Source organism: Schistocerca nitens, chromosome 3 (genome assembly GCF_023898315.1).
Source record: "Schistocerca nitens isolate TAMUIC-IGC-003100 chromosome 3, iqSchNite1.1, whole genome shotgun sequence".
Lineage (NCBI taxonomy): Eukaryota > Metazoa > Arthropoda > Insecta > Orthoptera > Acrididae > Schistocerca > Schistocerca nitens.
This window is the reverse complement of record NC_064616.1, coordinates 330,234,899-330,262,756: the sequence shown is the minus strand read 5'-3', so window position 1 is coordinate 330,262,756 and position 27,858 is coordinate 330,234,899. Positions and strand designations below refer to the sequence as shown.

Below are 27,858 nucleotides of genomic sequence, written 5' to 3'. Positions count from 1 at the left end.
TAATTCAAATTGAAATTCACACCGACATAGACTCTCCCCAGTTTAAAAAATCCACTTTACCCAATCCGAGACAGGGATGTTGTTGACCATACACTTCGAATTTCTCGTGATAAATGTAGATTTCTTCCTTTAATACGAGTTATTTTCGAAGACAGAAGAAATCAGGGCATACACGCGTTTTCACCTTGCTAAAGCATCGTAACTTGTGAAAAGCCTGTGACAGTATGGCATAAACTATATTTCCTCTAAGTATTATTTCGTCACATAAAAAATCTATTCTAATCAGATTAATATCTTTTACGTCCTGCATCATAGGACTAGAATATTAATTTCACTTTTGGCTCATGACAGAGTGCTCAGATCTACCTCTGACACAGGATGCTTCCTCACTTTCGGTCTCTCTTAAAGTAATCAAATGATTCTTCACATACAAAGTCTTTTAGGGTCACAGCGCAGAGAAGTTGTAAATATCAGGTTTATATTACGTATCACTTTATAAATTCGGTAGCATAGATGATTTTATTACGATGGTCATCTCTCCCTGTGTAGGTGGGAGATTAAAATTTCGTTAAAAGATCTCGTCACAACGAAAAAACGCCTGATCACCGATCCAATGTTATTCTAGACCTCAGCTCCACCCACCTGGTGGCATGTCACTGATAACAAATTGATAGGCTAATTCATTAAACTAATCATGACAGTTTGCATGGTGAGTAATTTTTTCCAGCTGTCGGATTACAACCTCCAAGTAGCTCAAATAGGAATCGCTAGAGAGAAGATGACATTCTTATTGAGGGATACTATTGAGAATAACATTTGAAGTGGACCAAAGAAGCCGTCTACTGCTTCCAACAGGCATAAGGACCACAAACGTAAGATAAGAGAAATTAGCACTCCTAAGGAGGTGTATAGGCAGTCTTTTTCCCTCACTCTATTTGCGTGTGGAATAGGAATCTGATTAGAATAGATTTTTTTATGTGACGAAATAACACTTAGAGGAAATATAGTTTATGCCATACCCACTGCCACACACCATACATTGGCTTGCAAAGTAAGCGTATAGATGTAAATGTAAATTTAGTCTACCTACTAAGATGTCATTCCATCCATTTATAGGCACACAAACCTCACAGAAGAATGTTGTCTGTTATTTATTGAGAAAAAATAATGGAACTTCTGCTGCTGATTGTCTCTTGGTAAAAATCTTCGTATCAGGTCCCCGTTTTCTCACTGCAGCCACTTCACGAGATATATGTGAGAGTTAGTAATATGTGAGCCCACAGCACTTAGAAGAAGCGATATAGAGCTCACCTCTCAACTCCCTTTTCGTCAGAGTATCGCTGACTGCCATATTCTCACGAATCTTCTGGTTTTTGATATATATTATTTGAATACACATGATTTCCACGAGTAAGACATCTCCCCCACCAAATCACAGACCCCTGCTGATTAGCTCAAAATCCCATCACGTTCTAACAGCACTGTTCCATTAGTTAGAAGGCTGTCTAGTCCTTTACCCGCCACTGAGTAAATAGAGAGCTATCAGAACGAGGAAAATAGCACACTAACGTAAGGAGGAAATTCAAAACTACGCAGAGTGTACGCAGACTGCCCAAAGAAATTCAGAAGCATAACACCTACAATTCATCGATATTGAATGACAGCCTATAAATATCACCTCGTGCATGTCCTGATCTCCTTTACCATATTCCTATGATTACTACGTTCGAAATACGACAGTGTAATGGTGTCAGGGACTTCGTTGACAGCACAGTCTCCCCCTCTCTCGTCTCGTTATTTTTATAACATCCAACAGAGTAAAACAACGGACTATAAAAACTTCGCTAATGTCACCCGGTAGAGAACTCGATAAGATTGTATCATTTCTCTCTCTTCCAATATATCGAAAACAAATATCGTCTGCATGTTGACACTGAGCATATTAAATATACATGTCCAAAAGAGGTTGAAGTCGATTGCACAGACCTGTTTAAAGCATTGTTGTCCATAACCCACAGACTATCAATCACAAAAGAGTGTTCCTGTGTTGTTCTTTCATAAGCAGTTTGATACATCGTTTTTCTGCTGTAGCACATCCAAGCAGTGTGTGACTACAGCTTTGTACACTGCCACACATTTTGTTTTTCCATCATGACTTTGAGGTCTGTGTCCAGTGCTGAATTTGCACATATCAATCCATCGGGTCTCACTGAAAGCTGGGCATCACATGGTGTAAGTTAAGCTGCTCCCACAACATGCAGGATGATTGAAATAAAAGACAGAGGCAGTGTTTCTTATTGACAAAAATGTGAAATACGTCTCAATATATGGAAACCGGAGTTTAAAACATTGTGGAGCACTTCCAAACAGCTCTCCAAAAGTGATGACCTCAACATTTGAACTCGTGTTCCACAGTGATGGTGTAGCATCTACATCTGCATCCATACTCCGCAAGCCACCTGACGGTCTGTGGCGGAGGGTACCTTGAGTACCTCTATCAGTTCTCCCTTCTATTCCAGTCTCGTATTGTTTGTGGAAAGGATTGTCGGTATGCCTCTGTGTGGGCTCTAATCTCTCTGATTTTATCTTCATGGTTTCTTCGCGAGATATACGTAGCAGGGAGCAATATACTGCTTGACTCCTCGGTGAAGGTATGTTCTCGAAACTTCAACAAAAGCCAGTACCGAGCTACTGAGCGTCTCTCCTGCAGAGTCTTCCACTGGAGTTTATCTATCATCTCCGTAACGCTTTCGCGATTACTAAATGATCCTGTAACGAAGCGCGCTGCTCTCCGTTGGACCTTCTCTATATCTTCTATCAACCCTATCTGGTACGGATCCCACACTGCTGAGCAGTATTCAAGCAGTGGGCGAACAAGCGTACTGTAACCTACTTCCTTTGTTTTCGGATTGCATTTCCTTAGGACTCTTCCAATGAAACTCAGTCTGGCATCTGCTTTACCGACGATCAACTTTATATGATCATTCCATTTTAAATCACTCCAAATGCGTACTCCCAGATAATGTATGGAATGAACTGCTTCCAGTTGCTGACCTGCTATATTGTAGCTAAATGATAAGGGATCTTTCTTTCTATGTATTCGCAGCACATTACACTTGTCTACATTGAGATTCAATTGCCATTCCCTGCACCATGCGTCAATTCGCTGCAGATCCTCCTGCATTTCAGCAGATGTCTCAATGTTCCATTCTGAAAGAGACCAAGAGCAGTGTTTCCTCATATTGGCGAGGCATGTCGCACTAAGGTATACAATTGCTCTTTCGGTGTCCTGTGTGGTAGTCATCCTGATCCTCAAATCTTTGGACACTGCATCTATCATTTTTAGGGCTTGCAATGCAAAACTGCCATGTGGTACTTTGGCATATTCTGCCAGACTTAAGCCCATAGAGCACGGATAGTATGCACCATCAGTTCCCAATCCCAACAGTGGAGGAATGGAATGACTTTCATACACCAAGGAGAGCATGAAAGTACCCTCATCCCTCACATTTTTTGTCATATTTTCATCAGTTTCACGTATTTTCCATCAGATTTCTTAATTTTACCACATTTTCCGTAATTTCAACATATTTTACACAATTACTCGAGGTCCAAACCACCACTCTCATTACATCAACAAAACGTCTCAACACATCGATGTCGTGATGCTATCAGCCAATCACATTACTGCATGGTTCTCAATTTCTGTATCATTGCTACACCACCCCTCCATTATTTTGAGGGGGTCATATAAATGTGAACATATTTGGAACCCTGTTACACTGCCTACATCACATGTCACAAATATTATTTCTTAGTGTAGGAAATTGCCACCAGCAGAAAGGAGGTGCAAAAACTATGTTCCTTAGCCGAAAAACTTCACAAATTCGGTAAGATTTTATTACGGTTGGCCATCTCTCTCTATGTGGATGGGAATCACAAGGTATTCTCACATTCATAGACCCTAACCAAAACTCTAAATGGTCTCTCTCTGCATCTTGTAACTATTCCTCTGTCTTTAACCAATGCTCCCTGCAACATTCTCTGTGATTTAATTTGGAACTGACCAGAAGCAGGAGTGCACTATAGCCACTAAATGCGATGTTCTGTTAAGGAACAGAGCAAGCTGACTTCCACGTAATCAATACACCTCGATATTTTGGTTTCGGGAAGAGCACAATATGCCCAGTGATGGGATGGCGTAGCGCGGCGACTCGAGCAACCGAGAATTCCTCGAGCCCCTCGTTCTCAAGCAATTCTCGAGAAGCTCACGAGAAACGGCTCGGCGGCGTGTGCCGCTGCGCGCCAGTTGGCTGCGACAACATACGCCGTGCCGCTGTTGTTTTATGAATTGAATGCCGCCGCTATGCTCGTAAGTAGTATTTCTCAGGTTTCATTCGAGTAAAGTTGTTATTCAAATCAATATGGACACTCGAAAACGAACCTCATGGTTCTGGCAATACTTTACGGAGGATGGAGATAACGTTACTTGCAACATTTGTCGTAAAAATCTCCGTAATGCATAAAAAAATACAGTGGGCACGATTAGACATCTTAAACTGCACAATTTATCGAGTAATAAAACAGCGACGTCTGTGGATGCAGAGGCTCATTCTTCCAATAGTGCGAGGCAGACAAAATATCCAGGTATGTATGTGGTGGTGGTGGTTGTTAGTGTTTAACTTCCCGTCGACAACGAGGTCATTAGAGACGGAGCTCATGCTCGGGTTAGGGAAGGATTGGGAAGGAAATCGGACGTGCCCTTTCAAAGGAACCATCCCGGCATTTGCCTGATGCGATTTAGGGAAATCACGGAAAACCTAAATCAGGATGGCTGAAGACGGGATTGAACCGTCGTCCTCCCGAATGCGAGTCCAGTGTGCTAACCACTGCGCCACCTCGCTCGGTAGGTATGTATGGTACAAAAGGTGGATTCCGTGCAAAAGTTCGGATAGTGTCCGAAGCGGTCCGCCACGCTTGAAAATCATTGATTTTTTAATCGTACTCCGATAACATACAACATACACCACAATCAAACCTATACTATCCAAGCTTTTGCACGATACGATATGTAATTTTATTGGACTAGTTGTCGAGCATAACGTATCCCCTTGCAGGAGCACTGGTCTAAATCTTACGCTTTTCTTCATAGAGGGAAGTAAACGGCAACAACGGCTAGATGAAGCACTAGTGGCCATGATAACAGACGGTTTTCAACCGCTTTCAATCGTCGAGGACACTTCACTGTTGGACCCACAATACTCGATACCAAATAGAAAAAAGTTGCGCCTCATGATTGAGGACGATTACCATAAACAGAAAACGGCTGTAAACTTGGCCGATATTTGGACCTCACTCAATAGTGAGGCAATATTGCTGTAACTGGTCATTTCATAACACTAATTGGTGCCTGAAAGCTTTAGCTCTCGAGACATTCCGTTTCCCAGAAAACCATACAGCGCTAAATATTAGTGAGGCGTTAGATAACGTGATTTCAAAATGGAACATTGAAAACAAAGTTGTAAGAATCACAACTGACAACGCCAATAACATGACGGCAGCCGTACAACTTATTCACAGTGGCAACATAGGTATGCAACATGTGCCTTGTTTAGCACACACCCTCAATTTAGTTATGAAAAGTTCTTTGAACAACAACAGTGAGCTCTGCATAATGCGGGAAAAGGCCAGAAAAATTGGTAGGTATTTTAAAACAAGTTGCAATGCTAATGAAAAACTCCATGAGATCCAGGATCTAATGAAAAAACCTCTTCATAAATTGATTCAGGAAACCGAAACCCGATGGAACAGTACGTTTTATATGCTTCAACGTCTAGTGGAGCAAATGGAATGCATTGCAGCCTGTTTATCATCTTTGTATTCAGGTGTAGAGAACCTCACAGCTGACGAGTGGCGACTTTTGAGCGAATCTTTGTGTGTACTGGAGCCATTTGAAGTGGTAACAAGTGAAATCTGAACTGAAAACTATACCTCTCTTTCGAAAGCTATTCCAATAATCAGACAGCTAATCCTAACAGTATGCAATGGGAAGTGGGCTACCACGACAGCGCAAGAGCTACAGCAACATCTGCACAACTCACTAATAGTCCAAAAAATGGTTCAAATGGCTCTGAGCACTATGTGACTTAATATCTATGGTCATCAGTCCCCTAGAACTTAGAACTACTTAAACCTAACTAACCTAAGGACATCACACAACACCCAGCCATCACGAGGCAGAGAAAATCCCTGACCCCGCCGGGAATCGAACCCGGGAACCCGGGCGTGGGAAGCGAGAACGCTACCGCACGACCACGAGATGCGGGCACTAATAGTCCGGCTAGGATTAATAGAAACAAAGTACATGCCGTTGCCACAGTTCTCGACACAAGATTCAAAATGTTACCACTTACGAATCCCATTCATTCAAAACATGCCGTTGCAAGCCTAATTGCAGAGTGCACAAACGTGGTAGACACCGTACGATCTACTCATTCGGCTGCTAGCCACGAGTACCATTTCGTACAAAACAGCAGTAGTTCCTTATGGGCTTCTTTTGATGAAGAGGTTTCTAATAAAAATCTAATGAAAAGAGGTTGTGATAGCACAGACCTGGAGGTACAACGATATTTGGAAGAACCGTACCTACAACGCACGGATAATCCTTTACACTACTGAAAAAAAAATAAATGAAAAGAGTTACCCAGCTCTAGCTGTCGTGACAAAAAAATATCTTGCAATACCTGCAACTTCTGTTCCCAGTGAAAGAATATTTTCGAAAACAGGACTACTTATAAACAAACAAAGAAGCAGACTAAAAGGCCAATTGGTTAATAAAATCATATTTCTAAACAAAAATCGACGGCAGTACAGCAATGGGATGTAACAATGCCTTCTGCGGAACAACTTTCGTTTCCTTTCTTTCTTCAGTAAGTAAACGCATGCACGGAGTTTCTGTGTATAAAAGGCTATAGCACTTCTCTTTTACGTTTAAGCATGCATGCATACATGCAGAATGTACAAGGCAATTTATTTTGTAAGAATAAAGCTTCTGTTTCATGCGAATTCTGTGCTTTGTTTTAAACAACAGTTCTATGATTTTTGTCTTATGAGACATATACTAATACTTCAGTACACATTAATAACGGTAGTACAGTTGATATCAATCATAGAATTTCAAAGTTTTCCGTGCACGTACGTACTACGAGTACGACCACTGCGGCTCAGTGCTTCGTGTACTGAAGGTTTGCGCAATTTCTGAGAGCGCAGCACTGTCAACTTTTCGAGAGTACCCGAGACATTCTCGAGAAATTGTCTTCGCGTCGCGCGTTTCGAGAGTGGGATCATAGCCCATCCCTAAATATGCCTTCCAAACTTGCACACCCAATCAACACCTATGATTTAGACCGGTATTCTCATTCCAATTTAGTAACTACTGTCCCGCAAAGATCGTTCTGCAGCAGTCATACTCATGTTACTCATCCAATTACACACGATCTCTCTAGATGCATGGATGCTAAGGAGTTCACCACCTGTTGGTGTATAGCAGATATGAGCCAGATACATTTGAGAGTGCTGTGGTGATATAATGGACAGTTAAGAAGAAGAAGAAGTGTATGGTTTACGCATGATGGAGCACCAGACGGAAGACGTTTGGAACATTCTACATAGATCACTTGCATTATAAACTCTGAAGCATTGTTGTAGTGCTTGGATTACATGGCAGGAAGATGCTGGAAAGAGAGTAACGATTGTAGAACATAAACACACACTCCTAAGGCTACTTGGTTCTGCACTTAAACATGCTATAATGTTAAAGCAGTATGGCTTCCGATATATTAGTCGCACAGAATGCCAGAGAAATAGCAAAGTTGCACTAGGTGTTGACAACTGTACTATTACAAGCAATTTTAGAATACATGATGAGAAGTGAAATGATCACATGAGCAGAAATGACATAAAATCGGTAAAATTACGAAAATTGACAGAAACTACGGCAAAATGTGGGGAAATTTAGGGGAATGAGAGTACTTGCATGTCTTCTGTTTGGTGATTGTACATGGGAAAGAGCATCTGGCAGCAGGAGGAATGCAAGAAAGAGGTGACATGGAATTACCAGGAACCAGGGAAACACTCATTTTTTGTGGAAGCGATAAGACTGCTGGAATAGCTTAACTTGGATGGCCATCAAGTGCAGAGTAATAAATTTAGATATGTCGGATCACAAGCTCAGGCATGACCCGAAAGTTATCGGCAAACACCTTACAGATTTTTATAAAGTGTCCTTAGCTAAAGAGCTTTGTATTACCAGCTTGAGGGCTGCAATATACAACTACATAATGGATCGCATGTTCGACCCTGTGCAAGACTTTTTATCTGTTTTACACTCGAACGAACAGTATTTACAATGTGCTTTTCTGTACTCTCTACCAATCACAACCATGGGGTGCCAGCAAACAAATACCTTAAACAACAGTTGGTGTATGTCTATTGAGGTAATAGGGATGCATACAAGTTGGCTGCTATCTTTGATGCTTTCCTGGCTCTAAACTGACATGAATCTGTGTTACAGGATGAGAGAAAGTAGATGCAGTATTTGCTGCGCGCGCGCGCGCGCGCGCGCGCACACACACACACACACACACACACACACACACACGTCCAAGGGAGGACTCAAACCTCCGGCGGGAGGGGCCGCGCAATCACTGACATGGCGCCTCTAACCACGCGGCTAACTTGCATTCGATTCATAATATACAACTGTGTGTTCGCCATGTGACATAGAGCTATCTACCTACGATCGTTAACAGCTAACCTCTCCATACCACAATTATCAGTGAACTTTAGCGCATTTGTGATGAATGATGTCCACCAAACCGATGAAAACTATTTCGGCACCCACCTCTAGACAAATGATGATATATGTGTAGTACTTCATTCCACTGCCACATCTCAGAGATAAATCGAGTCTTCAGTTTCATAACTGCAGCGATTCTAAGTTAGTGACAGGGGTTTGTGAGGTACAGCAATCCCTGTGTATACATTTTCTTGACATGTTGTGTGTGTGTGTGTGTGTGTGTGTGTGTGTGTGTGGAAGAGACTGTGTTCCGTTCACATAGGTAAGAAACGAGGATAGTCTTGCCCTCAGCTACCTAGTTTCAACCACTTTTCGAGGTCATCCAACCACCCACATCCCATACAAGCAGATCATGGTGAGTATCAGTCTTTTTCTTTGTCTTCTTTGACTGGGTAGGAAGAATTTGCAAATAAATATTCTTGTACAAACTCTTTATCAGCTTCTCCATATATGTTTTATAAACAGAAAACAACTCTTTCTTTATATTTGCTTGGTGTGGTTTTAATAACATCCACCTTCATTTGTATCTTATAATTTAAATGTAGATTGACTCTCCTAATTCTTTCTCCAACCAGTTATTCGACAGGTACAAAGATGGTATATTCTAGAATTCCAGAAAATGAGATATGCTGCAGTTTTCAAACTATTTCAACAGCTCTGCTTTGAGGTGAGAGGCTTTACTTAATTGTCTAAAATGACTTTGAAGAGATGCTGTGATACAAGATGGTCTTCTAGCCATGTCAGCTAGTCAGAAGAATTTAGTGTCTGTACATAAGGTGTTGCAGGATATTACCAGCAGAGAGAAATGGATCTCTGAAACAGCAACAAGGGCAATGAACCTTCTTAGAGAAATTGATTACAAATTTGTGTCTTTTAAAGGTGTGGTCTGATGTACCAATAAAATGTACTGTACTAACAAATCACTGCAGAGGCAGAGTATTATCTTTGATGTAGCATCGAGTTTGCTACTTGGTTCACTGAAAAATATTAAACATTTACAGAAACGTGTCCAGAAATGTTGAATGATGTATTATCAAGCAACTGTAAGTGTATATCATTTGTAAAGCCTAATGCCATGTTCACCCAAAACAAATCACTCTGTTTAGGAAAAAATGATTATGTCATCATCCTGACGGGAGCAAGTGACATAAATGAGAGAAAAGAAGAATTTGTGGGTCCACTGAATGGAGCTATTTCAAAAACTATGCAGACTCCATTAACACTCTGCACAATATTTTATACATTTGATAATCCAGGAGAAATGCACAAGATATTTGAGATGAACAAATATTTAATGAAAAGAGTTACAGTGGGAAACCACATCAAAGTAACTGACATAAACAAGCTTCTTCAACGAAAAGACTTTTCAAGACATGGATTTCACGTGGCAAAATTAGGAAAAGCTAAACTCAGTGCAAATTTATTGAAAGTGCTAACAAACAGTAGGCCTACTATCAAATGCCTGGGCACTTCCTATCAATATATTCGATCTCCTTGTGCCAATAAGTAGAACCATAATCTAAACAAGATGAGAACCTCAACAGTTGCTTCAAAATCAACAGAAGCTGCAGAACTGGAAATACAGGCTGCACTCTCCAAGAAGACACCAATACCACATGCAGAAAAGAAGAAAGTAGCCATAGTAAGTACAGAATCTACATCAGCTCCTGCTGAAGTGGTACCAAGTGCTTCGAAACTGTGTTCACATAAATCCTGCTGGAGGTCATGTAAAGCACACTGCTATCCATGTCTCAAGCAGACCCAAACAAGTGACATAGAGAAGTGAAGACTTTTTATGGACTGCATTGAGGAAGTCCAATCGCAAACTAACTTAGGATTCAGTGCCACACAAACAAATCTACGAGGGCAGTTCAATAAGTAATGCAACACATTTTTTTTCTCGGCCAATTTTGGTTGAAAAAACCGGAAATTTCTTGTGGAATATTTTCAAACATTCCCGCTTCGTCTCGTATAGTTTCATTGACTTCCGACAGGTGGCAGCGCTGTACGGAGCTGTTAAAATGGCGTCTGTAACGGATGTGCGTTGCAAACAACGGGCAGTGATCGAGTTTCTTTTGGCGGAAAACCAGGGCATCTCAGATATTCATAGGCGCTTGCAGAATGTCTATGGTGATCTGGCAGTGGACAAAAGCACGGTGAGTCGTTGGGCAAAGCGTGTGTCATCATCGCCGCAAGGTCAAGCAAGACTGTCTGATCTCCCGCGTGCGGGCCGGCCGTGCACAGCTGTGACTCCTGCAATGGCGGAGCGTGCGAACACACTCGTTCGAGATGATCGACGGATCACCATCAAACAACTCAGTGCTCAACTTGACATCTCTGTTGGTAGTGCTGTCACAATTGTTCACCAGTTGGGATATTCAAAGGTTTGTTCCTGCTGGGTCCCTCGTTGTCTACCCGAACACCATAAAGAGCAAAGGAGAACCATCTGTGCGGAATTGCTTGCTCGTCATGTGGCTGAGGGTGACAATTTCTTGTCAAAGATTGTTACAGACGATGAAACATGGGTTCATCACTTCGAACCTGAAACAAAACGGCAATCAAAGGAGTGGCGCCACACCCACTCCCCTACCAAGAAAAAGTTTAAAGCCATACCCTCAGCCGGTAAAGTCATGGTTACAGTCTTCTGGGATGCTGAAGGGGTTATTCTGTTCGATGTCCTTCCCCAAGGTCAAACGATCAAGTCTGAAGTGTATTGTGCTACTCTTCAGAAGTTGAAGAAACGACTTCAGCGTGTTCGTAGGCACAAAAATCTGAACGAACTTCTCCTTCCTCATGACAACGCAAGACCTCACACAAGTCTTCGCACCCGAGAGGAGCTCACAAAACTTCAGTGGACTGTTCTTCCTCATGCACCCTACAGCCCCGATCTCGCACCGTCGGATTTCCATACGTTTGGCCCAATGAAGGACGCAATCCGTGGGAGGCACTACGCGGATGATGAAGAAGTTATTGATGCAGTACGACGTTGGCTCCGACATCGACCAGTGGAATGGTACCGTGCAGGCATACAGGCCCTCATTTCAAGGTGGCGTAAGGCCGTAGCATTGAATGGAGATTACGTTGAAAAATAGTGTTGTGTAGCTAAAAGATTGGGGAATAACCTGGTGTATTTCAATGCTGAATAAAACAACCCCTGTTTCAGAAAAAAAATGTGTTGCATTACTTATTGAACTGCCCTCGTATGTTCCTCCAAATTGCCCTACACATAATAAATCTTCCTTCTTGTAATAACTGATCTGTTTTATTTTTACACTTAGGTATCAGGTCTGTAGAATATAAGACTGATGGACTTGGTATCCTTTTTAAAGATGATAGAAGAATGATATTATGCTTAAATGACCATTGGCTAAAAGAAGAAGACATAAAACTGTATGTTCCACTAGGTTTTCATCTAATTACAAGTTACTGTAGACCCAAATAAGGTTCTGGGGGTTTGTTTGTTTGTTTGTGTGTGTGTGTGTGTGTGAGTGAAATGTACTGTTCTGAACATTAACAACTTACATATTCAAAGTGTTTTTGTAGAAGCTGTTACGTTTCTACCAACAGTAAGGCTTTATTTTCCATGTGCAGAAATATACCAAATACAATTTACTAATTTCTGGAGACTTAAACGTTGATGTCAGACAAAATACAGCTAAAAATATTAACTTAGCAAATATGTTAAGATCATTTCATCTTTTCTTTACAGATGTAAGTTCTACGAGACTTCAGTCCTGTCTTGATAACTTCGTAACACATGTACTTAAAATCGAATTTGAATGAGGATTGTTTAATGTTGATCACGTATCAGACCATAAACGTATATGGGTGAAATTAATTACTGAGAAATTAAATGTCAACCAACAACAAATTCAGTACTGGAATGTTAGATTATTAACTGATAAGAATATTAACACCTATAGGGTGGAACTAAAACTAATAGACTGGAATACTGTCTTACTTGCTTCCAAACTGCAGAGGAAGCCCTCAACAAATTCAGGAATATTATCTCTAAAGGTTTTAATATATGTTGACCAGAGATCAAAAAACAATATAGTAACAAATTCAAAAGAAACAGTCACCTGACACAAATACAAATGGTTTATGCCTGACTTACAGAAATTAAGGCCCTTGGTAATTATTTGCTACAAAAAAGTAAAAAGGAGTAATGTGGAAAAAGCCACTTCTAACAACGTCAAAGGAATAATCAAATCTACGGTAAATGAACATTACACTGAAAACTCGCATAATAGATGTAGGCAGCATGGAGGATTATTAAAGCAGAGTTGCATACAGATATAAATTGTAAAGAAACCACAGGTGCTGTACACATCACAGCAGATGAATTTAATAAATTTTTTGTCAAGGTAGCAAACCCCACTACCACTCGTATTGGTCAGCATATTTCCAATTCAACATACGCTCGTAATCGAGACCCCATTTCTGGCAATCATTTTATTCAAAACTGTGCAAATCTTCAACTGGACACAAATACAAGTATGTGATGTAGTTAAATCAATAATAAAACTAGGGAATTCAAAATCTGAGGCTATTTATGGCTTATCAAATTTTGTGATTAAAAAAACAGTGGATCTCACATCACACGATCTTTGTACGCCAATAAACTGGATGTATGCTAGTGGCCATTTTCCAGAGTGTCTAAAAAGAGCAGTTTTGTCCCTATTCATAAAAAGGATAACTAGTTATGCACAAATAATTGTCGTCCAATTTCACTAGTAGTTATCCTCTACAAAATATTAGAATACTGTGCACAACAGGATATTTGCAGGCATTTATCTGGAAACAACAGTCTGACTAAATCTCATTATGGTTTTAGGTCCAAATTGTCGAAAGTGAAAGCAGTTGAACACGTCATTTCTTTTATACAGACCTCATTTGAATCAAAGTTATCTACTGAAGCATTTGAGTAGACCTAAACAAGGCATTTGATTCAGTGAACTGTACAATACTACTGGAGAAACTTTGGTGGTACGGAGTCAGAGACTTAGAACCCTCCCTCGTAAGCTCCTATCGCAGTGATAGGAAACAAATTGTAGTTTACAACAACCAAAAGTTTCAATACTTATATGTAACTTGAGGCATTCTTCAGTGTTCCGTGTTTGACCCTTTGCAGTTTATAATATTTGTGAATGACCTTACCATTGACATGTCCTGTGACCTTGTAAATCTGTACTTCATGCTGATGACACAACATTCATTAGCTCTGGGAAAGACAAACAGATTGAAACAGGAAAACAAAGAGTACCTTAAACTGTCTAACACATGGTTCAAAGCCAATGAGCTGTCCATTGACTATGAAAAGACAATGATGATCATTTCCAGTTATGAAGCAGTGAAACTGAATGCTCAGCTGTTAAGCTATTTGGTGTATGTCTTGATTCCAAATTACCCTGGGACACACACACGGACCACGTATGTAGATAGCTCTCACATGTTACCATTTTACTGACTAATTTACAGACGTGTAACAATACCTCTGTTGTGAGATTTAAAAACATATTGTTCCACAACATTACGAGAGAACTGCCGGATGTCTGCAAATACACAGCAAAAGTCATTCACAAGCATGCATCGATAAAAAACTTTAAATATCTCAGCAAAGTTACCATAGCCATACATACGAGGGTTGTTTTTTAAGTAAGGGCCGTTTTTATTTTTTTAAAAAAGATACAAATACTTTTGTACAAAAACTTTTATTTTCTGATTCTACACACTTTTACCTATTTTTCTACATAGTTGCCTTGTTTATTTAAGCACTTGTCATACCGTACAACTAAGTTTTTAATTCTCTCTTCAAAGAATTCGGCCGCCTGCTCTGACAGCCAAGAGTTCACGGCCGCTTTCACTTCATCATTGTCATTGAAGCGCTGCCCGCCAAGATGGTGTTTCAAGTACCGGAAAAGGTGAAAATTGCTAGGAGCAAGGTCGGGGCTGTATGGTGCATGGTCCAAAACTTCCCAGCCAAAAGAATCAATCAAATCCCGAGTCTTTTGAGAGGTGTGAGGCCTAGCGTTATCGTGCAGGAGCAAAACTCCTTTTGTCAGCATGCCGCGCCTTTTGTTTTGAATTGCTCTGCGGAGCTTCTTTAGAGTTGCACAGTAGGCATCTGAGTTGACTGTCATTTCTCGTGGCATAAAGTCCACTAGCAAAACACCGCACCGGTCCCAGAACACAGTTGCCATAATCTTGCGCTTTGACAGCGTCTGTTTGGCTTTGACCTTGATGGGTGAGGTTGTGTGTCGCCATTCCATCAATTGTTGATGGCTTTCGGGAGTGATACGGAATACCCATGTTTCATCTCCAGTGACAATTTGACTCAACATGTCATCCCCTTCTTCCTCGTAACGAATCAAAAAGTCCAATGAAGTGGCAAATCTCTTCCCTTTGTGGTCCTCTGTGAGGAGCCTTGGTACCCACCGAGAACACAGTTCCTTAAAGTTTAGGTTTTCAGACACAATTTTGTACAAAACCGATCTTGAAACTTGTGGAAATTCCAAAGAAAGAGTGGAAATTGTGAATCTTCTGTCCTCACGAATCTTTGTTTCGACTGCAGCCACCAAATCATCAGTGATCACAGAGGGCCGGCCTGAGCATTCTTCGTCATGGACGTTTTGACGGCCATTTTTAAACACTCTAACCCATTGACGCACTTTACCTTCACTCACTGCATTCAAGCCATATGTTAACTGACGAATTTCTGCAGCTGATAGGCTTCTTGCTGTCAAAAAACGTATCACTGACCATATCTCACACGCGGCGGGCGATTCAATAATCGTAAACATTATAAAGTAGCACAGCGATGCGTACATGTCAGCTACAGAGCTGCAACTTGTGTCAGTGTGAACAGGAAGGATGCCGGCAAGTGGTGCGGTGGCTTGTTGCGGCGTCCGCGCGAACTACGGGACTATACGCGCGAACGGCCCTTACTTAAAACACAACCCTCGTACCACAGGATGTATGGTAATAACAAATGCAGTGGACAAAAGCTCTAAACCTATATTTTACAGACATTGTTTTAACCTTGTAGTGTGAATATGCATAATCAAACAGCATGCAATACAAGTGCCTCTCAGGCCTGCCTAGAGAGGTCACCTTGCAATCTGGACAGACAGTGCAGCAAGTGTTGTGCCATGAGCACATCATCAGCCCTGAGCCCAGCACACCGAGCCCTCGGCCTCACCTGTGTTTACTTACTTATTGTATGCTTATTTACAAGACTGTATATTGATGTGTTCTATGGTTATTAGACTTTTTACTGTTCTACACTTCATTCAGTGTTATTGTGGATCTCTTCATGTGGAAGCAGAATAAAACTTGGTTAGTGTTGTTTCTGATATTGTGTTGTAAAACGTTGCAAGATACTTGGTGACGAGTGTGGTATTCTGCCCCACGTGTTTTGTTTCGTTGGTTCGATATACAGCCAATATGTCCATGGAAGAAGTTCTCCAATCTCTCGCTGGATAACAGTGAGCTCTAACTGACCAGCAACAGGCTCTTGCTGTGGCACTAAACAATGTGGCAGCCTCGCTGACCTGTTACATTCCACCACTGTCGACATGACCTCACTGTTTCCTCCGTACGATGATTCTGTGGTAGATCGGGACATGTATGAAAAATGCCTTCAGCAACATTTTCAAGTTGCTGGAGTCGCTGACCCCCACTTGTGTAAGGTTTTAGTGTTGTCACATATTTCTCTTCGTGTTCATCACTTTTCGTCACACTCTGCTAGCTCCTCTTCAGCAATCTGCCAGTCTCCCTTTTAACAAAATGTGTTAGTTGCTCTCTAATTATCATTGCACACATACTCAAGTTGATGGGGCTTGTGTTGATTTCTATCACTGCCAAAAGCAGCTGTAACTGTTGTACAGAGCTTGGGCAGTGGAACTCCATGGGGTTAGCCGTCATTGCCAGTTTGCTACTGAGGCCCATCAGGGCTCATATGCTGATTCGACGGTTTCTGATGCTATAATACACCTGGCCCGATAAGGAAGCTCAAGAATATGCTTTACAACGTGAAAATCCCTCTCTCATCGATGTTCTGAACACTGCTTAGTCTTTTGAAGTATCTAGGATGACAGGAAATCAAGATAGAAGCACGATGTGAAGTAACTGCTGTTGCTTCCTCTCCACCTTGGTTGCCATCAGTTAGCTTATGGGGGGAAGATTATGTCATTGCCTCCATGCCACATGTGGCACTGCTGTGCTAAGCAGCAGCAGCAGCAGCAGCAGCAGCAGCATCATCACAACAGTGGCCACATACTCCTCTTTTGTCTTGCCTCTACAGCTTCGTTTCCATGTGAGTGGGCTGCTTTCCCAAATCACTGGGTGACCATTGTAAAAAGACGGACATACTGCATCTGCAGGCAACTCTGACGTATTGCATCTGAGTGCAATTCTCAACCTCCTTGACCAGACATGAACATGATGCGAGCAGTGTTTCCCAAGTGATGGTAGCCACAAACTAACTCTACATTGAAGTATGTGCAATGAACAAGATGTTAAAAATGCAACTGGACATGAGTGCAGCAGTGACACTGCTATATTTTCAAACCTATGTAGCTCTTAGTTCATCGGTGTTGTCTCGTCTCTCACTGGTTGACGAGTTACAACAAACAACAAATACCGACATTGGTAACAGTTTTCTACTTGTATAGTGTACAAAGCGGTTGTTCGGCCTTTGATCTTTCTAGTAGTAGATCATGCCAACACTGAAGCTTAATTGGGTTAGATGCCTTCAAAATTTTTGGGTTCTCTGTTTATGATGAAGTGAATTTGGTATCAGATTAAGTTCCATACCAACAACTGGGTGCACTCTGCTCTGAATATTCCTCCAGTTTTGGAGTGCTACCGATTTCAAGGCTCACATCACAATGAAGCTGACAGTACACCTGTGTTTTTTTCAAGCCAGCCCAGTCCCAGTAGGTTTACAGGAGTGAGGCAAATTGGAACTAGATTGACTTACATCTTTGGATGTGATCATGCCTGTCTCCTCTAGTAAATGGTCAATTTTGTCAGTAACTGTCAAAAAACACAACAGTAACCTTCGGCTCTGTGGTGAGTTTTAAAGTATCAAACTTCAAAGTCTATTATTGATACTATCCTCACGATATTGTGCCCTCTTGTTCTTCAACAGATGAACATTTGCAAAATCTTGGTGCCCTGTTCATGGTGCTACACGCTGTCAGCATAGCATTCTGGGGGCCAACATTTTTCCAAAATAGACTTGTGCAAAGCTTACTTACAGCTTCCAGAATGAGATTTTCACTCTGCAGCGGAGTGTGCACTGATATGAAACTTCCTGGCAGATTAAAACTGTGTGCCGGAACGAGACTCGAACTTGGGACCTTTGCCTCTCACGAGCAAGTGCTCTACCAACAGAGATACCCAAGCACGACTCACGCCCTGTCCTCACAGCTTTACTTCTGCCAGTACCTCGTCTCCTACCTTCCAAACTTTACAGGAGCCCTCCTGCGAACCTTGCAGAACTAGCACTCCTGAAAGAAAGGATAATGCGGAGATATGGCTTAGCCACAGCTTAGGGGATGTTTCCAGAATGAGATTTTCACTCTGCAGTGGAGTGTGCACTGATATGAAACTTCCTGGCAGATTAAAACTGTGTGCCGGACTGAGACTCGAACTCGGGTCCTTTGTCTTTCGTGGGCAAGTGCTATTATTTTTTACGTACAGCTGCTGGGATGATGATTTCAAATGTGACCTAGTAGTGAATACATCCTTGGGGTTGTATCAATACCAGTGCCTGCCATTCAGCGTGGCTAGCGCCCCGACAATTTTCAACGATTTGTGGAGAAACTCACGGTCTCTGTGGTAGGGTGAATTTACTATCCTCACGATATTGTGCCCTCTTGTTCTTCAACAGATGAACATTTGCAAAATCTTGGTGCCCTGTTCATGGTGCTACACGCTGTCAGCATGAAATGTAATATGGACCAATCTCAATATTTTCAGTCCCTATTGTCATCTTGGTTTTGAAGTCTCGCGTGCTGGCATCAAGCCTTTACACTAGCATGTAGATGCCCTTACAGCTTTGCCGTCTCCTACCAAAGTCAGAGTGTTGCAAGCCTTTCTTGGATAGATTGCGTACTACCATAAGTTTCTTCCTGGTGCAGCCTCAGTGGCTCAGCCACTTCTTGTGCTGTTTACTTCCAGTTGTCCCTTTTAACTGGTCGCCCACCTATAAGTGTGCTTTACACTATTAAGGTAAAAATTACACTCTGCACCTTGCTTGGTTACCTTCCAAGCAGGCCAAAATCTTGTTTTGGCCACACAGACACCTCCCAGTATGACCTTGGGGCCGTTTTCATGCACAAATACATGGGCGGTTCTGAGCTTACCCTATTGCATAATCTTTTTTCTAAAAAAAAAACACTGAATCAGGCACAATTGATACTCACAGATACAAAAAGAACCCCTTGCTATTGTGTAGGCGCACCAAAAATCCAATGTTTTTCTATGTGGTTTTAAGTTTCATTTGATTACTGATCATAAACCACTAGATTCTCTTTACAATCCCTCGGAGAAAGCAACCGATCACCTGCAATGTTGGGCTCTGTTTTTGCCACTCTATGAAACTCATTTCCAACCCACAGTCCAACACGCTAACGCAGATGCTTTTTCTCGATTGCCAATTGGGCACAATCTAACTTGATTAGGATGAACTGTTGTGTTTCCATTTAGACGTTGATACCCAAACACTGGATGGTTTTCTCATTACCAGTTCTCAGATTCTGGCAGCTGTCACTGTGGCCGATCCGATCTTACATTAGGTTGTTCAGTTAGTCCACCATGGATGGCTGAATAAACCACCGGGATGAGTGCCCGATCCTTTGCATAGTTAATATGCTCTCCACTACTGCCTCTCAGTTCTTGATAGTGTTACTGTTGGCTATTGAAGAGTCAGTGCCCAGGGTGGTGATTCCACCCGCATTGTAGCGGGATGTCATGTGACTTCTCCACATCAACCATATGGGTGTTTCTCACATAAAACTGCTGGCTCGCCAGTGTGTGTTTTGGCCACGTATTGACAATGAGACCACATGTGTTGTGACAGCCTGCCCACAGTGCACCACCCAAGTGACACAACAGGCCTCTCTTTCCCTGTGGCCTGCCGCCCAATGCCCCCGAGAGCATAGTCACGCTGATTTTTTTAAGACCATTCTTAACTCCTTTTAGCTTGTAGTAGTGGATGCTTTCTCAGAATTTTCTTATGTGGTCTGTTTCACATCCACATCCAAGAGCCTCTCAAAGATTTTTTCCTCTTGTAGAAAAAAAATTCATCGTATGGTCGCTGCTCCAGCCAAGTACAAAATTTTAGATTTTTTTTTTCCTTAGAAGGATTGTCATATACACTTGTGACAGACAACAGCCCACAATTTGTGTCTAAGATTTTTGTACAAAGAGTGGCATCTGACATGTTATGACCCATCCAATGTATACGTGAAGGGGCTGGGCCACATGTCATACTACAGCACACCACCTGGTGCAGCAGTCGTTATCTATTGATGAAGACATGGGCAGTTCCACAATGAACAGTTTTTTTCCACGGGGGAAGGAGTGTTGTAACCATATAATGCAAGCACACACAATCAAACAGCTCCCTATACAAGTTGCTCCGCAGCCGGCCTAGAGACGTCGTCTCGTATCCTGGATAGACGGTGCAGCAAGTGCTGTACCATGTGGACAACAGCCCAATATAAGCCTGGCGCTTCGAGCTCTCGGCCTCACTTATGTTTACTTGCTTATTGTATGCTTACCTACAAGATTGTAAACGGATGTGTTATAAGACTTTGTACTGTTCCGTAATTCATTAAGTGTTATTCTGACCTTTTCATTTGGGAGCAGAATAAAACTTGGTTGGCATTTCTTCTGACATTGTGTCTGTATGACATTACAACAGACATCAATATAACTACAGATGGCTGATATATATCTGTTTTTTCTTCTTTAAAAAGGTACCTGTAGGTCTCATCCGTTCGGTTTTCGGAATCTCAGCAAGATCAAAGACCACCCATGCACCCACTCTCTCTCTCTCTCTCCACAAACCATGTATTTCATGTTACTTTCATGATTCATGATATTAATATAACTTCTCACATTTCAGTCAAGGTTTAATGGTTTGCTAATTTAGTCTGACATGTATCAAGCAAGCTAATTTTCAGCTGAAAATACAGATTTACATTTACACTTAGAACACTCATTGTCTACCAAAATAACACTTTAGTCATTGCACTGAAAGTATAAGTAATACAAATTTGGTATCATTCTTCATTAAAGTATTTTCTCCCAACTATTTGGAAATCTAATCTTCTACAGAGGAAAAACAATAACATATATTAATTCACAAATGAAATTAAAATTTAACAAAATAAATAAAGGTAAGTTTAATGTATTTACAAAAATGAATACCCTAATAGATGATACGAAATTACAGAATGTACAATAAGGCAGAATCATGAAATATGTTCTGCAGGTCCCTGAGCACATGAATAATCATTCCTAACTCAAGAATGTTATTTAAAATAAAATGTTATTTAGATTCTGAGATATTTTTTGTTGACTGCACACTGTCTTGTTTCGTCAGACCATTAACAAGATTAAGTATTTTTATAATTTTCTTCATACGCCGTTGAATATCTGTAGGTTTCATCTTCTCACTTTCATCCATACATTTAGATTCTAGGTCTGAAAAAAAAAAGAAAAAAATATTTCAAACAATGTATTATGTTAAATCTCAAAATATGTCTTTCAATTTCATGACATCAAGTAATATTAATCTTCTAGTCACCTTTCACTTGCTCTTCAGCAGCATCAAGCACTTGCATAAGTTTTTTGTGCTCCTCAGCAATGTGATATGCAAGATTTTTACGACACACGTCAGTTTCAATTAGTGCCTCAGGTTGTGGTCCTGTCGCTGGGACATGCTGATGACGTTCTGAATCTGCATCAGAAAAAAAAGTAGTAATACTCAGTGGAGGAGGAGGAGGGAGTGAGAATGGAGGAGGTTTATGCATGGGTGGGGTATGAGGCAGGCGTCACAACATTTCAATACATGTTGGCTCTACATAAACCACTACTCAGTGAATATAGTTCACAAACTTACTTTTTTATTTCAATGATGTGCATGGAAAAATAATCCCCTGTATGTTGCATATTTAGCCTAAATTGCGAAATTTAATTAAGATACATGTATATAATTTATGTAGTTGGATGCCCTCACAACTATCTTGGAAGCACATGTACAGAATCTGTCATTTAGCACTTGTATTACACTTTGCTTAAAAAATACTTTATTCTTTTCCACTTTTAAGAGATTCTGAAATCTGTTGGCCAAGCAAGAGTATCAAAAATGAATATTATATTACATGTATTCTAAGTACTATGGAAAGTAGGTTACAGTTTAAAACTGTAACCAATTTATGGTTAATAGAGTAAGAGCTACCATTCACAATGTAGAATCTCTACAAATCTGTGTCCTACATATGAAAATAATTACTAAGTGAAATGTCATTAGTCAGCTATTTTCGAATTATAATTTTAACAAGCAAATAAATGTATACAACCAGACGCAATATTTCTCTTTAGTTAATATTTATAGTTTTGTAGCTGTTGTACACTTCCTTTACTAATGAATTGTTTCTGATGTTTTGTTTTTGTGTTATGCTATCCCTATTGTGACAATATTACATACCATTCATTACATTGATCAAGAAGTAGGATGTTGTCTGTTACAGTAAAACATATTTGTAATAGGGAACTACTGCATCTATTATAAAGCAAATATGATAAAGTAACCAAAATTGTACAGAGAAACAAATACAAAATATGCACTGATGAGAAAAAGATGGAGGATCAGTGTTTAACATCCAGTCTGCAATTATGACATTAAAGACTGAGTATGAGCTCAGATTAAACATGGAGTGGGGGAGGGGGGCACTGGAAACAGGTTTTGAGAATTGCACCATTCACCTTATGTTATTTAGAGAAATTACAGAAAACCTAAACATGGGCAGCCCGAGTGCAGTTCGGTTCATAACTGTTTAAAACATTGCCTTCTAGCATATTAACAGTGGAAACTTCACAACAGATTAAAACCATGTGCCAAACCAGCATTTCAATTCTAAAGCTCATATTTTGCATCCAATGCTTTTACTGACAGCTATCCAGGCATGACTCGTGCATTGCCCTCAAAGCTTCAATTCTGCCAGTACCCAACTCTTATTTTCCACAGTTCACGGAAGGTCTCCCACATATCTTGCAGTGGTGAGGGCCGGTCACAAGTTGTGCCAGGTAGTTCAATCAGTAAGAGCACTGTCTGAAAAAGTCAAGGTTTGAGGTTCAAGATCCTCTTCAACACACAGTTTTAATCGGTGAGGAACCTCAAAACAGTGCACACTCTCCTGGTGAGTTAAATATTCATCCTTTAAATTAAAATTCATTTCAGCTAGCTGTCCAGGGTGAAGACATCTCTCTGGTCAGTGCAACATTTTAAGTTACTTTCTTATTATAGAAGCTGAAAACTGAGGGATATGCAGTATTAACAAAGAGACCAACAAGTGATGGCCTACAGATGAAATAGTGCTTTGTGCCGAGGCAAAGTAATACATCAACCTGCCACAGAAAAAACATTATTCAGAAAGATTCTGAAAACTTACCTGAACTGCAGAGGCTCTCTTCCATGCTATCTGCCAATTGCAGTATCTGAGCAGCATCCATTGGCAGTTGCAAGTTGGACGTTTCAGACGATTTTACTCTGTCATGGACAGGCTCTACGTCTCGTAAAACCAAATCCTCAAAGATTACGGGAGCTGCATTTATATTCACTGGGTTCATTTCTTTAATACACTGTTCACCAGTCTGATTTAAAATTTTTGAAACAATTGCATCTCTAGCATTATCCATAACTGCTTCATATTGTACAGTACCGTAATTATTTACAGACACTTTATTTCCTCTCGGAGAAGCTAGATGTGGAAGAGGTCCTAATGGGTTACTATTGTTCCGCGCTAGCTCCAGTCCAGAGGGACCACAACTGTCAGACTCCATGCTGTGAACTGTCTCTTCCAGCATGGCCAATTCCGATTCAAAATCTGGATCGCTACTTAAATTTTCTTGGCACGAAACTGATTCTGATCCAGTTTTTAATGCATTTAATATACGATCAAAAGAATCTGGTGAGTCATTTCCCGCATCATCTGCATTTTCATTTACCATTTCTGTTTGAGCGTTGTTCAATCCAGACAAGTCAGTATTGATACTGGTGTAAGAATCCTGCTCTCTACATTGTGATTCAGAACCTGTATCAGCACTTTTTTTCGTATTGTGAGAACCTTCTCTCAACAAAGTGTTTTCACAAGATGCCTTGTCTTTAAGAAGGGTATCTGTAGTTCCATCATTGTGATTCTTTATAGTCTGCTGAGTTGTTTCAAATTTCCTCTGTGGTACGGACTTTGTAACACCCTGCTCATTTATTTCTTTCGCAGTCAGGTTAAGTTGGGGCTTACGAATCTGAACACCAGCTTTATTCCTTACTGCCTGCATTGTCCCATCATGTATATCTTTCATTGCATGCACAAGACTATCATGTTTCTTCTTTGCACACTCACTTCTTCCCACATGAAAAGCTGCATCAGATTCATTCCTATCTGACTGCACTGGCTCATCAATGCCACTCCATTTATTCTGCAATGTTGGTTTGTCATTTCCTGCCTGCAACACCACAACAGATTTTCCTTTTTCAGTTTCCATAGAAACACCAGGTACATTCTCTACCAACTGTACAGTTATTTTGGGGTCAGTTTTTATTGTTCTCACTCTCATTCCACATTCACTACTCAGTACTTGCTGAGCTGTACTGCATTCATCCACTCCTATTTGGACACTTGTGCTCATTTTCTGTTCTACCAATGTCAACGGTCTGCTAACAGAGGTAGATTTAGTCTCTGTTTCTAGCAGAGTGCAATTATTGCCCATATCAAGACTACTGATGGCAGTACATTTTTTATCTTCTGTTCTTTTAATCAGACCAACAGAGCTTTTGTCATGTGTTTTGGCTTCATCAACCTGTTTCAAATCTTCTGACACTGAACATTCTTCCCTGTCTGGATTGCATTTTTCAGCTGAATGGCTACATTTTTCTGAAAGACCTCTATTTTCACCACATGTTTCACACAGACTTTTTAGTCCCACATTTTCACTCTTGCCATCACTCAAAAGTGGCTCCTCTTCTTCAGATAAGAAATCCTGCACTGTCTGGCTGAGGACCTCATAATCTGCAACCAGAAATGATATATTATTACATGAAGAAATATAATATTTGGAACAACTGAAATTTGCTTGTAGAATGGTGAATCTGCAACAATTTGTGGCTTACTTCTTAAATAAATGAGCCATATTTCTGTAACTCTTGACATTTCACACAGAAAAAGAAATCTAAATACTGTCAATATTTTTAACATGTAAAAGCAACTGTTTGTCCTTATACAGGAAAAGGAGGAGATGTCAGTGGTCTTGCCGATGGAAAACATAATAATCATCGTTAAAAAAAAACTTCTTGTCAAAATCTCCATTAAGCTTAACGAATTTGGGCCAGAAACAGTCAGGCTGTTTTTATTCCTTAGAAGACAGATTTGTTTCTGACTTTGTTGAATACATATTTAGAACAAAGATATCTTCGTCATTTGAGAAAAATGTTTTACATTCAAGCTATTCTTCAAGAATAGGACAGAGAAGAGTCACATGGAGTCAAATCTTCGAAATAGGCTGGATGGGGAACTATCTTTCAGTGCAGTTCTGAATACTTTCACAATGGCTAGAATGTATGTTGATACATTTCACTTCTCTAATCTGCAGTTTTGATTGTAGTTTTATCTCTGGTATGTAAAAAGCTCTGTAGTCATAATATGTCAAGCAGTTAGCTGTCAGAGCTGAAGATAGCAATGGATGCTTTTGCTTATGTGACACAGCAGACTCAAGAATAGCAGCAGATCACATTAAAATGACTACTGGAGGAGTGATGCCTTGATGGATGAGGAAACTGATATATTTTCAGTTGGTATGGATTCAGGCAAAGAGTAACCATCATCAATATATGGCTCTCAGGTCTGCTGCTGATTCACATGAAATCAACATCAGGTGGTGATTACTAGTTACTGCTGGAAAGTAACAACTGCCAATGTACACACGGCATCTTCTTATGGAGGCCTGATCCAAAAAGCCACACGTGTGACCATGTTATTTCTAGATGGATGCTGGATGTGTGTCTAGAGCTCCCTATTGGGAACGGAGTTGTCACATTCCATCCATGCTTCAGATCACTGATGCTGGTGCCAAGTGTTGATGTGGCTGGGAACATTTATCTACTTCCTCTTCCCTTTCCATAATACTCACTTCAATTTTCTTCCCATTGTATAACCCTTCTATAAATCCCTTCCACCTTTCAACTTTCCCTTCTTTGCATAGGAAGGCTCTTGATACTAATACAGCCACTTTTCTTTTCCCTTGTGGTTTTAATTCTCCTCTATAGGGCCGTGCATGCTTTTAAAGCTTTGCACTCTCCTTCAGCTACTTCTGCTTCATTATTTTGCAGTTTCTGTCAATACCACTTCTCTCTATCTGAAACAGTATGGTGTCACCAGGTCTCTTCAATGCATACAACCTCTTTTCATGATTCTTGCACCAAATGCCCACAATGGTTAAATTGTGCTTTGTGCAAAATACTACCACTTGGCTTCCTCTTTCATGTCTTTTGCTTGGTCCATGTTTTCCCATAATTTTTCCTTTTCCTACAATTAAATTGTAGTCTCCCCCCCCCCCCCCCAATCACAATTAAATGAACATCTCTGTTAAAAAACTGAATAATTTCTGTCACCACATCACACTTACTTTCAGCCACTTCACAGCCTACAGAGTTAGTAAACATACATATACTTTCAGTACTGTGATCAGTCTTGTGTTTATCTTGGCTGTGACTAGGTGTTCACTATGCTTTGTGCTGCTCTTCCTGCTACCCTTCTTCACTAATACCCACTGTACCCAACTTCAGCCTATCAAAACACCTTTCCAAGTTCTCTAACCTACTTAACAACTGAACACATCTAATTTCCCGTGCTCTGACCCATAGAACACCAGATTAGGTTTCTCTGATGATAGCACCCTACAAAATAATAATAGCATTGAACCAAAATGCTGCTGCTATTAATTGATGTTGTTGGATTGCTGTAGAATATACAGTAGCAATAGACCTATTCAGCTCTATGACCATTTTCAGGCTATCTACAGGCAAATCCACTTTGTTAACAGTTTTAAAATTATAACAATTTTGTTTGATTGTGTGTTGATACTTACATCCATACTGTTGTCATGGTGCCGTTGCTGCCTTATAATCTAATTTCTGCATAAGGAACTTCAATTGCAGCCCAATTTTATTTGTTAATCTTTAATTTTCACTTACATTGATAAAAGACCTCAGCTGACATTTCTCAACAACAGGAATCATAAGTCAAAATTAAATTAAATGATTAAAAAATAAAATTAGGCTCCAACTGAAGTACCTTATGCAGCAATTAAATTATTAGACAGCAACAGCACCATGATGCAATATGGATGTAAGTACCAACACACAACCAAACAAAATTGTAATTAGTTATAATTTTAAAACTGTTAACAAAGTGTATTTGCCTGCAAATAGCATGAAGGTGGCCAAGGAGCGGAAATAGGCACACTGCTGGTGTATATTCTACAGCAACAAATAGCATCAATTATAGAATTATTTTGGTTCAACACTATTATTACACTGTCATTACAAGACATGTGTATGGGGGACTATTTTATCCACGGAGTATTTCACTGAAGAGGATGCCATCATCAATAACTCATACAGTGGAGCTATATGTCCTCTGGTAATATAACAACTGTAGCTTCCTATTGCTTTAAGCTGCACCACACGACCAACATAGCAAGGTCAT

The 27,858-nt window shown here is 40.5% G+C and overlaps 1 protein-coding gene across 2 annotated transcripts in view; it reads right to left on the bottom strand.

The window, feature by feature from the left end:
• Positions 1-21,032: 21,032 nt before the first annotated feature.
• The window catches only part of LOC126248293 (uncharacterized), a 289,514-nt gene continuing 282,688 nt past the window's right edge, over positions 21,033-27,858 (bottom strand). Inside the window, exons 21-23 of one of the 2 annotated variants that reach the window (XM_049949155.1) lie at positions 23,548-25,164; positions 21,681-21,833; positions 21,033-21,577 (exon numbers count right to left, since the gene is read on the bottom strand). In XM_049949155.1, coding sequence (XP_049805112.1) covers positions 21,423-21,577; positions 21,681-21,833; positions 23,548-25,164 — 1,925 coding nt within the window. In that variant the 3' untranslated portion in view covers positions 21,033-21,422. The remainder of the gene's footprint in view (positions 21,578-21,680; positions 21,834-23,547; positions 25,165-27,858) is intronic. The other variant, XM_049949156.1, reaches the window with a different exon arrangement.